Source organism: Sorghum bicolor, chromosome 8, assembly GCF_000003195.3.
Source record: "Sorghum bicolor cultivar BTx623 chromosome 8, Sorghum_bicolor_NCBIv3, whole genome shotgun sequence".
Lineage (NCBI taxonomy): Eukaryota > Viridiplantae > Streptophyta > Magnoliopsida > Poales > Poaceae > Sorghum > Sorghum bicolor.
In genome coordinates this window covers 46956264-46974479 of record NC_012877.2, presented here as the reverse complement: position 1 = coordinate 46974479, position 18216 = coordinate 46956264, and the positions used below count along the sequence as shown (strand labels likewise).

The window sequence follows — 18216 nt, the reverse complement described above, 5'->3', positions numbered from 1 at the left end:
TCCTTTCAATAATGTCTCTGTAACTTATCATGTATATATATAACTAATTACAGAAACCCGCTATACATATGCAGAAACATGATGAGGGACCTCAGAGTTAGAAATGACAAGGAGATTGGATTTGTGGATCCAAATGTTGTATTCAAAGACCACAAGACCCCGTATGTTTTATAGAGAACTCAAACGAAGAGAAATCTACGGAGGTTCTTGATCAACCAAAAAGATAAAAGATATATACTCTTTCCCTACAACTTTAAGTAAGTGTCGTTATCGTGTGTACATTCTATTTAACTAATTAATCAGATCAATATGAAGATATATACTAATTTTGCCTACATATGCACACAAATGCAGCTTTCATTGGATACTAATTGTCATTGATCTCTGGCAATATCAATTGGTAATCTATGACTCATTGAGAAAACCAAAGGACGATTACCAAGAAATGATAGATATTATCCAAGGGTAACTCCGATCTCTATATATTAAATTCTGCTCTTTTAACTTGGTAATGGATAATTAATAATGATCGTTTTATTGCTAGGGTTTGGGCTGGGTTCGTGCAGAAACACCGTCCAGAGTTGAATGTAGCACTTTCAAAGCCCATCTTACTTCAGTGGGTTCTACGGCAGACACCGGACAACAATTTGTGTGGCTACTATGTGTGCGAGTTTATGACGGTGTATGCCAAAAGAACTAATCTTGAGCACCTAAAAGTATGTAACATGTATATATAATAAGTTTATTTCATTTATTTGTTGCTATTTAATAAATACTATTCATACCTCTAACTTTTTTCTTTAATGTCTATTAAAGGAGATGTGGCTGAAGGAGCAGGTGTTGGATGCGGTGCGCCTAAAAGGAATTCAGGAGACAATCGCAGGATTTCTTAACGACCAAGTCCTGGATCCCGGCGGCGAGTGCTACTTCAACCCTCAAGAGCAGATGAAACCAAATAACGATGATCATTTGTACGATGCTTGAGTGGCGGAGATAAATTGTGTTGTAAATATTTTGTCCGTGAAGCATATGTGTAAATATTATATTATGGACCTATAGATACATATTATTTATATATATATATAGTGTTTTATAGTATATTTATATGTAATCCTTTAAATTATATAAATTATAGGTGCGCGTTCCATAAACTACCAGCAAAACAAACAATACGCATTCGAAAATAACAATAACATAATTGTAAACCCTAACTGGAAAACCAAATGAAAAGAAAAATAAAAAAGAAAAAGTCTTTAGTCCCGGTTGGTAGCAACAACAGGGACTAAAAGTGGAGGCCAGGTGGCACACCCTGGCGCACCTTTTAGTCCCGGTTGCTGTTACCAACCGGGACTAAAGGTGGGACATTTAGTTCCGAAACCTTAGTCCCGGTTCCGTAGCCGGGACTAAAGGCACTTACGGCCCGGGGCTAAAGCCCTTCCTGTACTAGTGGACGAAGCCTAACTTTATACGTGTAACATGCACAGATATCAAGTTTGCTTTTCATATTTGTTAGCCTCACAAATAGGTGGATATAATAGTATAATGTGAGGTTAATACTTTATTGTAATGCATTTAATTAATTGGCCTTCATATTTAATTGAAACGAGGTTGGTCCAGTTAAAATCAAACAAAGATAGCTAGCATTAGATGACCATGCAATAATACATCCTATTGCGACACATGAACATGTTTGTTATTGATACAAGTTTCAAACAATAAATTGTGAATTCTCTCAAAAAAGAATAATAATAAATTATATGTCCCCGTATAAAGCACAGACATGTTTTGCTAGTAATTAATACTCTCCTCGTCCACAAAAGAGTCAATTTCTAGAGTTATCCTAAGGCCTTGTTTAGTTCACCCCAAAAACCAAAAAGTTTTTAAGATTCTCCATCACATCGAATCGTGCGAGACGAATCTTTGGAACCTAGTGCTACAAAAATTTTAGCATCTAAACAAGGCCTAAGTCAAACTTTTTAAATTTTGACCAAACTTCTAGAAAAAAAATGCTAAAATTTATGGTGTCAAATTAGTATCATTAGATTCATTATAGAATATATTTGCATATCATGCGTATTTTATGTCATAGATATTGTTACTTTTTTCTATAAAGTTAGTTAAATTTTAAAAAGTTTGATTGGTACGGATTCTAAGAATTAATTTTTTTTAGACGGAGGGAGTAATAAGTTTGTTGAGCTAGGCAAAATTAGTGCTGTTTTTTAAGAGACAAATTTGTCCTGTGGACTCCTGGTCCACGTGGACGTACGGACGTGTCATCCGTTGTCTGCATGCATGCGCGCAAGTACGCACAGGCCGCGAGTCTCGAAATAACCACCGAGGCAACCGCCAGCCCCGGGCAACCGCGCGTCCGCGCGCAACCGCCGGCGCCACGCATCCCGGCGCTACATAATTCTGCACCGCCACCACCACCGCCCTCGCGCCCCCCTGCCTCCCCGCGCACGCACTACTCTCGATCGGCCATCGTCTCCGACGCACGATCGTCGTCGTCGAACCGCCCAACCGGCGAACCAGTCAGCAAGTGACCGGCGGACACCATGCAGGCGGTGCGTCCGGCCGCGGAGGGGGAGGAGGCACAGGCACAGGAGCAGGCGGTGAGGGAGGAGGTGGCCGAGGTGAAGAGGGAGGTGGCGAAGGCGCACGAGGAGGAGGCGGCGCCTGAGGAGAAAGACGTGGCGGTTGTCGGGGAGGAGGCTGACGCCGAGGCGGAGGCGGAGGCGGAGACTGAGGGCGAGGCGGAGGCGGAGGCGGAGGCCGGTGCGTCTGCCAAGAAGAACCGCATCCAGGTGTCCACCAACAAGAAGCCGCTCTATTTCTACGTCAATCTCGCCAAGGTTTGTACTACTCCGCTGCCACTCCTGTTCACTGTTCACACACACAAGAATGATTAAAATTTCTGATTTCTATCAAGATAAATTTCTCATGTGTAATATATAAAGCTTTTGAGGTCTCCAAACTTGACTAAAGCATGTGAATGTTGAGTGCAGAGGTACATGCAGAACTACGACGAGGTTGAACTCTCTGCTCTGGGGATGGGTAATCTATTCATCAATTCCTATCCTACTCATCAATCACCTCCCCAATAGTCTTTCACTCCCAAATGACGCGTTATATTGTTTTTCTGAGGCATCATCAATCCGGCCTTTTTGGTTGCAGCCATTGGTACCGTCGTGACTGTCGCCGAGATCCTCAAGAATAATGGCCTCGCCACTGAAAAGAGTAAGGCACTGTGTCATACCTATATGATTACCCTCTGAATCTCGAAGCTTTAGTTTTTGTCCCACATGTATGTTTGACAATTTTTTTTTCTATTCTATCGATCCTTTCAGAGATCCTGACATCAACCATCGGCACCAAAGACGAGTCCAAGGGCCGGCTTGTCCGTAAAGCCAAGGTGGCATATGACATCTCACTTTTTCCCCCTTAATTTCCTTCTGGATTCAAGATCTCAGCTAGATAGATCCAAATGTGTAAAATAAACGACACAATTTTGATCAAATGTGCATTTTTCTTTTCGGTTTCAGATTGAGATTCTGCTGTGCAAATCAGAGAATTTCAACAGCATCATGTCTAGCAAGAAATCCGACCGCCCGAAATCCGCCGAGGAAGAGATCAAGGTGTGATCTGACCAACTTGTCCAGCCGTTCTCCAGCAGAGCCCTCCCTCATGTTCCATTTCCAGAGGTTGGCAGCTCACCACAGCATTACGGATTGATGGGGCACCGGCAGTCTGATTAAGTACTAGTAATCAGGGTACCTTAATTACCTTGTTAGTCCTTGTTGTTGAGATGGATCAGATCTTGTGAGTTAAGTAAAGCATGCAAGATATATATGTGTGTGTCAACGGCATCGCCACACATGACATGATGATGACGATGAAACGGTTGTAGAATTTTACCAGAGGCTGGGAATGTCTCTCTAGTTTATTGTTGTACGAACAAACGCTAAAGGTTTCTGTAATTTTGGTGCTGTCGCTGGCAATTTAATTTCAAAACAACAGTTAATTAAGTTCCGCATGCCACATTAATCTATATAAGAAAGAAATACTGTCATATGTAAAAAGGCTATCGTTACAACTAGTTAAACATATCTCTAATTGTGACAAAGTTTTAGCAAAATATACCAACGTCTGCAGATTCAAATATATGCAGAGTCATAACATACTTCATAGAGAAATATAAACTAATTTGATTTTGTAGATGTGTGTGCATATTTTTTTTTAAAAAAATGTGGACATAGAGAAATTTGACTTCGTAGCAATAACAACTAATATAATTTCACACACAAAGTACGGTGTTTGATTTTTCCTTGCAGATTTTGTTGTGCGCTTTTACAAATATGCAAACATATATATGTGTGCATTGCAATTGGGTAAAGAATACATATATAGTTTTAAATTTTCACCTGATTCTAATCTTGTTTGGAACACAGGAATGAAAAAACAGAGAACTGGAGAACTACAGAAATCAATCAAATAGAGTAAAAAGTGAAAAACTATAAGATCCAAAAACATAGAAAGGGAAAACTTAGGCTTAGGCAACAGTGCAATCTAACAAAGAGTAGAAAAAAATAAAAGAAGAAATCCATTTTTTTTAGGGGAATAAGAAATCCATTTAATGGTTAGTAGAACGCAGAATCATCCTACATTATAATCTAGGTCCTAAGCTGGAGAAAGGAAGGAGAACAATAAGGGATAGAGAGGGGTTCTAAAGATGTGTTCTACTCCCTCCATTCCAAGTTGTAAATTGTTTTTGCTACATATCTAAAGATACATTATGTCTAAGATATTATATAATATAAATGTTATATATCTAGACCGACTCACAATTTAGGATGGGGAAAGTATTAATAAAAGTTACATGTCTAAAAACAGAACTGACTCACCATTGGTAGTATTTCCAAATAATGGGTCGATCTCTTGACCTAGTACCACGCCTAAGGCCTTGTTTAGTTCACAAAAAAATTTGCAAAATTTTTCTATATTCTCCATCACATCGAATCTTGCGACATATGCATGAAGCATTAAATATAGATAAAAAAAATAACTAATTACGTAGTTTACCTGTAATTTACATAGACGAATCTTTTAAGCCTAATTAGTCCATAATTAGACAATATTTATCAAATACAAACAAAAGTGCTAAAATGTCCATTTTGCAAAATTTTCTAGAATTAAACAAGGGTTTCAACTTTCAATCGGTCTTGCCGGTCTCTCTTTTTAGTTCGTTGAGTTTGGATGGAACGAGAATGTGCTAGCTCTTCTCGTATAATGGTTTGGTTTGGGGTTGCATTGGCTTCAAAAGTTTTGTTTGACGGGGTCTCAGTATTCAGTTTACAATATGTGCAAGCAGAATATTAGACCAAAGGATGATGTTTCTTACAAGATGGCTACAGATACCAACAAACAACCTAGGTCGGAACTCAAAACTGTACTATCCGCGCAGTTATCCTTACATTTGTCAACAGCACGGAAAACTGGAACCAATACCAAACCCATTATACAATCTCTGCCATTGTTCCCACAGCTACAAGAGGCGCAAATTCAGCAATCAGTATCGGCTATGATCCTGTATACATGCCCCCTACTAAAAAATATTTTTCTTATGTACTAGCTTTGCTCTACAAATTAAGCAAACACCTATCCTAGCAGGGGCCATCATACTAGACACGATGAAAAAACCAACACACATGCTTGGTTGCTTGGAAGCAAGTCGGAAAAGCCCCGAAAAGAATACCCCGTTGCCAATAGACAACAGCAGCAACACTAAAAGGTTGACGCAGCATTGATGGGCTTGTAGGCCTCAGCACAGACAGCAACTATACTCCTCTACCAGCTTTTTTCTGTTCCAAGCCCCCTATCATCTTGGGCGTACTTGTTGTTGAGGCCTTTGTCAATCGATTGAAGCGTGATGAAGGTTTCTCAATTATAAATTTTCACGGGCTTCTCATAGGTGTGCCGATTCTGCAAATATAAAAAACAAACAGAAGACTTACTTCTATGGTACACAAACATCGCAATTAATTTGAGGAACAAATGATATACCCCCATCAAACCCACAAACATTCTACACGTGCTCTTTCATGTAATGCATGACCTTAGTTAATCCCAACTTGTTGCACAATAAATTGCTAAAGCAAATTAGCAAAGCCATTCATGTTAATATTCTAAACACCCAACAACAAATATATAGGTGGGCAAAAAGATATAAAGAAATCACAGAAGCCCATAAGCGCTGGCCTTCCAAGAGTAAAGCTACAATGACACACATAAACATAACCAGGAATAGAGTTCACGGATACATCAAACATCTATTTCACTCATTTCACAACAGAATAGCATTGCCTACCTGATTGGCTGTGTAAGACCTCTTCGATGTTGTATCAGTGTGCTCCAAGCCAAGGTATTGTTCCCAAGCACCGTATACATCTCTCCTCTGTATTATAAAAAGCAAAGCATCATCTATGAACATAGTGAACAAGAGAAGGTATGCATTTAAGCATACTGATGAAGAAATCACTTGCCTGAAAACGTGCTGATACAACATCAGTGTCCTGGAGGTACTCTGGCCGGTTCATGGATATGAATGCAAGCTTCCACTGATCAAATAAGCCTTATCAGTGTTAGCAGTATGGATTGCTAGGATGAGAATGTTATAGTTTGCTAGAAATCTGTGTTAGAGTAAATAGGAATAGTACCATATTGTGTACCCACATAAGGTGTTAGTCCTATGTACCCTATATAATTAGCCAATGAGGCCCAATGCAATATATCAAATATTCCACCAATTATATTCTCCTTCATGGTATCATTCCCCTAGGTTTAGATCCTAACCCTAGCGACCGCCGCTTCCACACTGCGCGCCCCTGGGGAGAGGTCGATCTCCGCCTGGGGCAGTGCCCCTGTTTAGGAGCCGGATCCTATTGATCCTGCTGCAATCGTCGTCGTCGCACAGCAGATCGGGATCTCCCCTACGTCATCGCCAGGCTGCCGTCGCCACCTCGTCCCCGGGCTCGCTGCCAGCTGTCGCCATCAACACCTGATCTTCATTGCATGGAGGCAGATGGATCTCGCCCCGTCTCGTGCCGCCATGGTGGTGGCCAGGGCTATAAACTATAACAAGAATGGCTGGACTGATAATACAAACTATAACTAGTTTATACAAATTAGTTTATGCCCTTGTTCTTCAATTTGTTGAGGAATAAGGTGTTCGCTGTTGATAAGGCGCTCAATGTCCTCTTGAAAGACAACTTTCAGCACCCGTTCCTATTCAACTAATAATGTTGTACTCCCTCCACTCCAAATTATAAAACGTTTTGGATACATTACTTTTACTATGTATCTAAACATGGTGCATATCTAAATACATAGCAAAAGATATGAATCTAAAAAATGCCAAAACATCTTATAATTTGGAATGGAGGGAGTAATAACTAGAGAAACTAAGCCCTTGACGTGATTTTGCACAGTGCAACAAAAGATGGCAGAGAGGTTTGTAACAATAATTTAGTTTCATTTCAGTGCCTCAGCTGGCCAAAAGCATGTAGCATCACTGCAAGGGGCCAGAGAGAGAGAGAGAGAGAGAGAGAGAGGGGTCTGGGTAAATACATTCTATAATAAATAGTAATAATATAAGGATATATTACAGAGAGAGAGGGCTCTGGGTAAATCCATTCTATAATAAATAGTAATAATATATATGGATATATTACCTTGGAGAACTCCTCATCAGGAACTCTGAGTTTTCTCTGGATGCGCTCCATTACCTCTGCAGAAGTCTCACCTTCACGGATAACCATCAAAAAAGGATCTCCGAAATTCTGAATCTGCTGGTTCTGATTAGGGTCTTTCATGAAATGGTAAACATGAATCAATCGATCATGTGGACCGAGATTCTTCTCTTCCTCTGGGATCTGTTTCAAAATTGACACAAGCAGTGTCATGCAAGACAACTTTACGCAAGTATCACATATGAATCTACGTAAAAATAATTGTATTTTTCAATAGAATAGATCAAAGGATCAACATCAGGAAAATGAAATAATACGAACCTCCTCAGCTCGTAATGTCCAGTACTGATCATTTATGTTCTCTATCTTCTCATGAGGCGGAAAGATCTGCAGAAATAATTAGATCATCCTAACAATGCCAAATTTAAGGGAAAAATATAACACTAATTTTAGACAAAGTTCAGAAATTCTAGAACATTGCATTAGAAAGAGACAGGACTCTTCATACAGGAAATACTTCACATAAACCATGCACAAACCTTATAAATCTTATGGTAAAATACTTCAAGCAAGCGGAGCTCAGCATCAGGATTAGATAGTTCAACCTGTTGAACATTAAAATGAGAATTATAGACATGCTTCAAACTAAAGAAAAAAGGATACTATAGTAAATAGGTAGTTATTATGCAGCAAACTAACAGAAACATCATATTCAAATTCAATTAGAATTCAGGAGAAACGAAGTAACTGGGTATAAACTGAAAGATTTGTGCTCACCTTGGTTTTCAAATCAGTAATCACATCACTGATAGTGCTATTTCTTGGAAGTCTTATGCTATGAACGACAACCTGACAAATCATGTCCCTCAGTGACATAGCTTAGGAATAAACTATGAGCATAGGAACTAGTGACAAACATGACACAAACCTCGTCTTTTGTTGCATGGTGGAATGCAACTTTAAGTGTTTTCAAACACTGCAATTCTGGCAGTGGAATGTCCAGAACCTCATAATACAAGATATCAGAAGTCTGGAATGAATAGCATATATAAGTGTCATGTTTCCAAATGCAGTAATGCACTTAATGAATAAACAAAGAAAGAGAATTTGACCTGATTATAATGAACAAGCATATCCAGTAGATGTTCTACTCCCCTATATCTAATGGGCTGTGGTTTAGGTTGCTGAGAGTAACAATTGTGAGATGTAAGCCGAATCTTTGAGGGATCATCCAACCCAAGTTGATGTGCAACTCTCTCAACAACATCATCATAAGTATGAAGCTTTGACCTACATCAAAACAAGAAATATATATATGTAAGTTGATTCAAAACTATAGTTCCAATGTAAAACTAGTTTATCAGTTTAATTTGCAATCCCTTACAATTCCAAAGAAAAATCATCCTCCTTTGGTTTGTCCAGAGACCGAAAGTGCACAACCTACAGTACAAACAACACAACAGTAAATTAGTTTGCACTTCACAGAAACAGCAAGCATAACTATGCTTTCATAGTAAAACAAGAAATAAAATTATTTATCATTATAAAAACCACATATGCATGCAAACATATGCAACGACGAGAAACTATTTTTACAAAGAAAACCACATATGCATGCAAACATGTCAAGGTAATTTGGTTTTTGGTCCTCCGAGAAGCTCATGCTCACCATGAATATGTAAATGAAGGTGAAGAGAGAACATATGCCAAAAACACAGTGAAATAAGAGGGAATAGTACAGTAGAGTTTGGTAAACAATGAGATAAGTTGAAAACATTAGAACTGATTTGTATCCAAGTATACCTGCCTATTGTGCACATACTCCAAGAATGAAGGAACATCTGGATAGCGCACTTGTGTATCACCATCTGGAACAGGAGCCTTTTGGAAACAGATGATGTCTCCATCTTCAAGCTAAAGCATAAGAAGACATTCAAAAAAAATCAACGAATGCCTTTGTTGACCAAAGCACTAAAAAAATATTTGCATCTAAAAAGAGAAAATTCACAAACCTGACTAGAACGGAAAGTAAGTTTCTTGTCAATATGTTCACACATCACATTTGGCTCAAACTTAATTTCCTGCAGAATAAGAATGTCAAAAGCAACAGAATATTCAACTTTGGAAGATCATCAGGACAGCATTATTAAGTGCACAACATTGTAATAAATTAGAATTAACCATTGCGCCAGATACACTCAAACAATCAAAGGACTTAACAGATTGTATGAGCACAAAGAGCACATAGGCAGAACATGCATACTGCAAGTTAGAATGTGTACTCTAGACAAATAAATACAGAATTGTGAAGCACCTCATATAGCTCAATTTCTTCATTTGGAGAAAATCCAGCCATTTCATTCAGTTTTGTCAATATTTCAGATGGCTTTCCCAGAGCCTTCACAAAAAGCCTACCGACAAAACTGTAATAGCAGCACAGTGTCACCATGGGAGTCATCTGTAATAAAAAGTTCAAAGGAATGATTGACAAATAGATTAACAAGAAACATACCGAAGCTCTTCCTTCTCAGCATTATAAAGCTTGAAGAAAAGAAGTATGTCTTCTTTGCTTTTCTCAGGTGGACGAATTGGACATAACTCCTATGTAAGTAATAATTAGAAACAATCAAGCATCTCAAAATCTACAAGGAATAAAAAAGAGGGAAAATAGGAGAATAAATAAACAATATTTACTGGTCCAAGTTCAACTTCCAGAAACAACTTCAGCTCAGCATTGTGTGCCTTATTTGAGACTTCCCTAAGCTGACCAACCTGTGCAATAAAAGAAATAAATTAGAAATGACAAACGAATTGACACAAATTAAAGAAGTAAAAGGCTAAGATATGATGCGTATTATTTTTCACTATTTCTGAAATATTGCCACATAAATACATCCTTATTGTCTACTGCAATAATATTAGTATTCTACATTCAAGAAATTCAACCAAACTGATAGATCAAGAGTTCAAATAAACTAATGTTAAGAAATGCACACAAGTTCACTGACATGTGAGGTAGAACTTGCAAGTGATATTGGACAATAAAAGATACCTTTTCCACATAAAAAGAATGGCAAAAGGGAGCACAAAGTTAAAAAAGAAAGGATAAATAAAGCAAAAAATAAAATTTATCACCGGTTGAACTCCAAACGTGATGAACCAAATGGTATTCCACATATTTAAGTACTTGAAGTATTATAAGTGCGAACTTCTAAAAATAACAAATGACTTACTGATTGTGCTTCCTCATGGGGGGTCAATGGACGATTCGGCCGGTATGTATGGTTCTGCCTCTTAGCCCACAACCAGAAGCGCTGAAACTGTACGGGGATGCCAAATTCCTTTGCAACTTCCTCCTGAACAATTCATTTGAAAATCAAATGAGACTACCGAAATCAAATGGTCACTGACTCACTGATATAGCTTTGATGCAGATTATAGAACACAACTAGAAAAATAAAGAAATCTGGAATGCGGTAAATGAAATGTTCCAAACTTGTAATGAAAACCATTAATCAGCCAGACCATAAAGCAAGTTTGCTGACTATTTCTGGTAGGTGCCCGTTTTAATTTTAAAGATAGAATTGCAACAGAAAATAACACTGCCTGGAGGGGCTTGAACTTGAGTTCAAAACCACCATAAATGTAGCAGCTCAGTCCCTTGCAAATAGGTCAGTAGTATCCAAAAATGAAAAATCATAACCATGAAGCATGGTATGAAAAAACATGTAGGGTTTTTTGGGCCATTACCTTGAATGAAGTAAAAGGCAACTGCTTCTGAATCCGGAAGCTGCGAACTTTTTCATGGTCCACCAGGTCAAAATATATATTCTTACCAATTTGCTCCTTCAAATCCTCGTCTCGAGCAATCTATTTTCATTTTTTACAAACAAAGTTCTATCAAGAGGAATCACCAAGAGAGAAGTTAGCTGCTGGTATGACTGAAACAAGACCAGACCTTTATGATAGTGTAGAGATGAGCTTCAGCCTTCTCCTTCTTCTTGTGCTCTTTCTCTTCTTGTTCTTTCTTCAACCTTATCTGTAAAAGAACAGTTCAATCAATCACTATTTTCAACGAAAATACTAAGATGATACAAAGAAAAGGGGAAAAGTATACAAGAACTACTTACCCGCAAATGCTCAGCGATATCCTTCTCATCAACATTGCACATTATTTTCTCCTTGTCACTCTCACGTATATAGACAAGCATATAGGCGTTCGAATACTTTGTGAATTTGAATGGTGTGTTATTGAAACCAGGGTTTATTTGAGGCAACTGTACAAAGAAAAAGTTAGAAGAAAGTTAATACAAGTCCACAGGTAACTGCATTGTACTGAAGGAAAAAAATTATAAAGAATGTTACCTCTTCCTCACCCCCATACTGCTCTTCAAGTGCCTTTTTAGTGTCTTCTTTTGTAACTCGTTCATCATCGAATTTGTACCTGAAAAGCAACCAGAAAAATTCATAGAGATGGCATTTGTAAAACATTTTCAAAGATATAGTAACTGGAAGACAATGTGCTGTGAAAAGCAAAGAAAGTGATTCCATGTGCCATCTGGTTAAATAAGATATTACTGTGAAGGCCCTTCATCACTGTGAACTGTAAATCTACAGTGCAGCTGATAGAAGATGATAAAGCTAACCAACAGATTCAGAGGATTGCATTGCATGTTGACACAAGACACAAGATGGTGACAAAGCCAGCAATGAGTATACTGAAGTTGTGAGCAGGGCAGAGTGTAAATACACACAATACCCAGTTCAATATCATGCAGCTGTTACATATTCCATTCTAGGCCCATATTGGCCCATATGTTGTATATATAAGGGAGACATCAAGTCCAATTGAGAGGTTATCTTCCCACAGCAGCATGGAGCATTTTAAGAATCACAAATGTCTTAAGCTTAAAATGCTGGGCCACAATCAAAATACTGGTGCACAACAGAAAATTATTAAGGCAAACTACCAGAAGACACATCTACCAGCATGAACTGAAACTCATGAGATGGAAACGCACCACTGATCTGAGAGTGTCGGCCGAATGAAAGCATAGTAGTGACCACCATGTACTCCCCCACTATGAACAAGAACACTGAACGAAAAAAGACAGGCAACGTCAGCATAGAAAAATGGATCATTTCTGTAAGCATGCTGTCAAGAATACATGAATAATGTGAAATAAACTGTCAGAACAAAGAAGACAGCAATGTTCTTCAAATTTGCACATTTTCTAACACAGCTTCACTATGTAGGGCAAAAGAACAATGTTGCATACATTCAATTTATTGGCCAATTTCTACACAGGTTCTTCTGTATTACATGAACCAGAGATCAGCGTCTCGAAAAAAGTAACTGAAACTGGGGCATCTTTTAAAGGAGAAGTGCTACACTAGTTGGAATTTCACATTTCTATATACATGGAATAGATTTCTCCATTATAGCTGTTGCACCTATATACCATTCAAAGAAAACAGTTTATGACAAATAAATTACCTGTGAAGCGTATAGAGGTTTCTAATACTTCGATCTGCATCTGGAGAAAGATATTTTCCATTGTCTCTATCAAGATCAAGTTGAAGCGGGAACTCATAGCGGTCATTAATCTGCAGAAGTAGGTAGCTCTTCATCACAAATCCTAGATAATCTTCTTAACCATTTCTTAAACAAAAGACATCTAATGTTAATTGTTGAGGAAGCCACACATAGACAACAGAAAACTGAATTAGGAAAACAAGAACATGAAACAGATACTCCTAACGAAAGAAAGAACCAGAGCCACAAAAAACTGATCATGATTTTTGACTTAACAAGGCATATTTTATTCGGGGTAACATGTGCATATCCAGATGATGTATTTTTATATAAAATACAAGGTGCTGGAGGTGTCAATTATCACAACTTAAAACTACTCGCGTCCTAAAGAAGCATCAAGTCACAGTATCCAAGCAGTATGGTACTGGGTTATGTGCATCAACTGAAATAACCGTCATAATGATCCATTTACTGAATAATTTTGTAATTGTAAAGAAAAATACAAAGTGTAAACAGATGTTTGCTGCTTACCACATTTTTAACATGTTCCCCAACACTCGTATGAGTGACTGCACCCACACAGAAAAAAACTGGTAGTGACTAACTGGAACTAATTAGTTCTATTTTAATCCACTTCACAGCAAAGAATTAATACAATTGACACTAAAACAGATTCAATAACCCCCCAAAATAGCAAATTATGTGTACCAATGCATACATAATAGATTAATTTCATTGTTCCACAGTTCAAGGAGTTAGTAGCAACTGTGGTTGTCAAGCGCTTAATGACAATGCATCGGAGATACACTCACATCAACTCTATGCAAATTCTTGCAGACCTTTTAGAGAAAGAATTGTTACATGTAACTTGAAAGGAATCACGCAAATCTTGCTAATATCAATCTAAAGCCTTACAATTTGGTCAGTGGCAAACTCTTGGAATGCCATGACAACCAGCATTTCAATTAAAAAAAAAACTATCTGCTTGAAACAATGATAAAGATGTATAGAAGTGGTTTATCATTTTGACAGTGGTATTCAGCATGGTTCTAACCTTAACCATTGTATCTCGCATGTAATCATATTCAAAACGCTTCAGTTGAAGCTGCAAAACAGGAGGGAAATCAAGGAAGAGCACACCTTTCCTTGCATCCTGAAAACAAAAATAAGATTGAAATTAAGGTACAACTATAATAAAAAAAGTCAGAAAAGATAATCATAACCAAACTGATAATAATCCACACAATTGTTTTGTCCAGATGTAGTAGAGTGCTCTGAGTGTGTTCTGGTTCGTGTTGCACATCTTTTGTTGGCATTCAAGAGTATGTGTCTGGTGTTTGCAGAGTGAATGGGAGAACTGGGGGTATTTTCTTTGGCGAGGAGAGTTTGGAATTGCAATAGGCGCTGTGGCGCTAGATGGTTGTGTTTTTAGTTTGTAAACTGGTAACCCCAGTAAAACAGATGGTGCTGGCTAAGCTTTCTGTAAAGGGCAGGCTGAGGTTTAGCCTTGTTCAAAAAGAACATAAGATAATTATGACAGAATTCTGTCATTTCATTGAAATACCAGGAACTTTCCTAAAATTCTCAAACCAGGTAATCAGCATCTACTACACCTAAATATCCAGCTACAAGGCCACACATAGAGCAGGATTTGTGGGAACCTGTAAGCCATATCTCTCCGCATGGTATTTGTTATCACCCTCTAGACGCTCCACTTCCACATACTTATCAAATGATGCATAAACATCACGACAACCTTTCACATCAAGCTGTAGATCTGCAAGGCATAACATAGGCAACTATTGTTTATATATCATACATAAATATATGGTTTTATGCAAGTACAATTAAATGACAGAGCCTACCGTAAAATGATTCTTTTCTGCTAGATTTATAGTCCACGTTAATGCACTCGATGTAATTAATGTGGTGGCCTTCAAATAATTGTTCAATTGTTCCTTCCACAACAGTTCCCTGTGGAGAAAGAAAAGTTAATAAAAAGTAAATTGATGTATTGATAATTCATTATTGCCATATTCACCTTCATCTTATCTTCCAGTTTCTCACAAAGAACTCTGTTGAGTTCTTGCACGTCATGTTGCATGAAAGAATCATAAGTATCCCATCCAAAGGATTTGGTCAACTCTTTCGTTGCTACACTGTTGTCACTATACTGGAGCTTGTAAAAAAGGCTCTGCAGGGCTAAAGGGATACTCCCAGATGGCATGTCATTCTCAGTTGTTGGCATATGATATACAGCCTATAAAAACATTTCAATAAATTGGTTCAAATTCAGGCATTTAGAGAAACGTGTAGAACAGAACAATGATTGATCTCACCTTTCTAAAATATGGTGTATGGTATAAAGTTTGAAGGAGAGAGTTCATATAACAGGTAGCACCTTGATTCTTAAGACCTACAAAACCTGTTTCTTTTTTTGAGTCATAAGTCCAATAATCAACCATTCTGCGGACAGCAACCTCAGCTTCTACAACAACTGTGTCATTCACAAGATAGCCCCTGCTTGGGTCATATAGGTCACTCAAAGGCATAAATGATGTGAAACCCCAGTCACTCTCGCGTGCATTAAATTGGTGCTGGGTATCTGCAAACATGGGACCAACATACAGATTCAAGCAAAAGAAATATTCCAGAAATAGTGAGAAACTCGATGTAACTAAATGGAAAAAAAACAAAGTAAAGCTGCTATAAATGCCACATTGAAGGAATTTATGAAAAAACAAGGTTGGCAATCAAACCCTTGTCAGATAATAATTCTAGTATTTAAACATCACTTGATAGACCATTAGCAACTGAACCGAAGCTTAGCAACTGTGAGTTGGTAACTGAGCAGAAAAGTTCAAAGTAAGAAACAAACTGTTAGGAGTTTTTGGGAAATCTAAATAAGCACAACTGCAATCAACACAGTTTTGAAAAATGACTGTTTATGAGGCAGCAGTGTGGATCTGGTACTCCTGTCCAGACATGTTTGCAAGTTTAAAATGGCATGCATTGGACTCATCCATATCCGACATATATCTTTGTTGAACATAGTATACCATGCACTATAACAGTGATCAACTCCGTATGTGATTGATGATCTACATAAATCCTAACAAAAGGTACATTCAACAACATTAACGCCGTTATTGCAAAGAAATAGAAGTCGCAAGAATCTTTCACAATGGGCGCAATAATTATATGTTTCAAAGACAACAATTGCAGTAAAGCTGACAAGCACATATGAGAGTTGAGACGCTAGTTTGAGCTGTCATTTTTGCTGAAAATGTTAAGAAAAAAGAGACACGCAACTGGGAAACATCCTACAGAAATCAAGTAAATATGAAAACAAAAAACTTACCTAGAAGGGAATTGACCCCCTTAAAACCAAAGTAATACAAAAATAAAGATTCTATTAAACTTAAGAACTTTACGTGCAATGCATTTGCTACATGTGCTTCATATATATATCTTAGTTCAGAATAACAGAGGGAAATAGCTTCACGCTTGTCTATGATTTTGCATATTAGTTGTAATTAGGCCAATAGAATGTGCACCATATTTCCAGTTATAACCTCATGCTATCATGATAGAAGTTTGACATTGTCAATGATCAAATAGCTGCCAATGGCCTCATCATGTTCCAGCTCAATTGAAGACTTGTAAGTTATAGCCCCTTAAAACTTCCATGATGGAATGGCATTCACGAGACAAACAGAAGAACATTAAATGAAGAAAGAGATACCTTTCCGAATTGTATACTTGGGGTGGATCTGATTCACAACAGCCAAGCTGAACTGAGCATACCGGCTCCACCCGTATGGGAGGTTCCCAGAATCTGCAACATCCAAATACATCGAGAAGTGATCCACATTGTTCCCCTTGGGGAAAATTAGAACACGCCTGCAAGCAAAAAGTAGCACATCCATTAAAACCCACCAGACATTTACTCATGTTTCCGGCGGCGGTTACAGTGGCAGGAGATCCAAACGCTCACCATTTGTATCCTCCAACGACAAACACATCAGAGTAGTGCTTCTTAGTGTTAAGACGGCTGAAGCTCTCGATCGTCCAGGTGAAGCGTGACGTCTGCGGGTCCTCGGGCGGCTGGCTCTCCGCTGTGTTGGCGGGCTCTGTCTGCGCCACAACTAGCAGCAGGAACGACGACAGCAGCCACCACGTGTGAGATGAGATCGACGAGAACTAGCTAGAAACACATAAAACCCACGAGCACAAGCACGGGAGGCGGGAGAAGGCTTAGGTCCTCACCTTCCATCGGCTGTGGGGCGGCTTCCGGACCAGCAACAGGGAGCTCCTGGTGCGGCACCAGCATCTCGTCGTCCTCCTGCTGCTGCTGCGAGGAGGGAAGAGCGCGGGCTGAGGGGTCAGATCCGGCGCGGCGCGTAAACCCTGGCGCGAACCCGAGCGCCCTCGATCGGCGCGCCGGCGAGGGTGGACTGGCCGCGGAGATCGGGGCGGTTGAGCGAGCGAGCGAGTGCGAAGGAGAGCACGTACCTCGAGAGGGGGCGGCGTCATCATAGTCATGGGGTCGTCGTCGCTCGCGACTGCGGTGCGTGTGCGAGAGGCGGCCCCCGCCAAGCGGCGGTGGCGTCGGACGGCGGCGGGAAGAGGAGGAAGAAGGGGCGGGGGTCGAGGGCGGGGGCGGATGCGAGGCAGGCGAGGGGAAGCTGCTGATGCGGTGAAGGGGGAGCACAGGTCGGTCGCGTCGCGTGCTGTCGGGGGCGATTTCGTGATTTTCCTGAGTCGAACCGGGCACGGGCACGCCACAGTTCAGAGTTCAGACAGGAGCCCAGCTCGGGAGTTTTTGGGACTCTCGAGTCTCGACCACCGAGCTCTCCCTCTTCTCGACGGAGTCCACAGAACAATATGCTTTCCTTTCTAGGAGTAGTAACTTAAGAGAATTTCTTCATAATT

The 18216-nt window shown here is 39.3% G+C and overlaps 2 protein-coding genes across 3 annotated transcripts; one reads left to right on the top strand and one right to left on the bottom strand.

The window, feature by feature from the left end:
* Positions 2427 to 4025, top strand: LOC8063276 (uncharacterized protein At2g34160). The gene is made up of 5 exons (XM_002443151.2): positions 2427 to 2852; positions 3006 to 3054; positions 3175 to 3237; positions 3348 to 3412; positions 3543 to 4025. The coding sequence occupies exons 1-5, from the start codon at positions 2556 to 2558 to the stop codon at positions 3639 to 3641; spliced, it is 573 nt and encodes a 190-aa protein (XP_002443196.1). The 5' UTR covers positions 2427 to 2555; the 3' UTR covers positions 3642 to 4025.
* LOC8063275 (ubiquitin carboxyl-terminal hydrolase 12) lies at positions 5358 to 18043 on the bottom strand. Of its 2 annotated transcripts, none has more exons than XM_002442106.2 (31): positions 17797 to 18043; positions 17551 to 17635; positions 17279 to 17429; positions 17027 to 17184; positions 15621 to 15886; positions 15323 to 15541; positions 15147 to 15255; positions 14943 to 15058; positions 14336 to 14434; positions 13243 to 13352; positions 12767 to 12841; positions 12111 to 12189; positions 11876 to 12022; positions 11704 to 11784; positions 11496 to 11615; positions 10979 to 11101; positions 10440 to 10517; positions 10258 to 10346; positions 10060 to 10168; positions 9758 to 9826; positions 9549 to 9659; positions 9130 to 9185; positions 8858 to 9035; positions 8674 to 8775; positions 8523 to 8594; positions 8285 to 8350; positions 8067 to 8132; positions 7728 to 7928; positions 6540 to 6614; positions 6365 to 6451; positions 5358 to 5979 (listed from the first exon to the last, which is right to left on the bottom strand). In XM_002442106.2, the coding sequence occupies exons 1-31, from the start codon at positions 17824 to 17826 to the stop codon at positions 5938 to 5940; spliced, it is 3369 nt and encodes a 1122-aa protein (XP_002442151.1). In that variant the 5' UTR covers positions 17827 to 18043; the 3' UTR covers positions 5358 to 5937. The 2 variants fall into 2 exon arrangements, with proteins under 2 accessions (XP_002442151.1, XP_021301375.1); XM_021445700.1 differs by having other exon boundaries at positions 17551 to 17632; positions 17797 to 17826.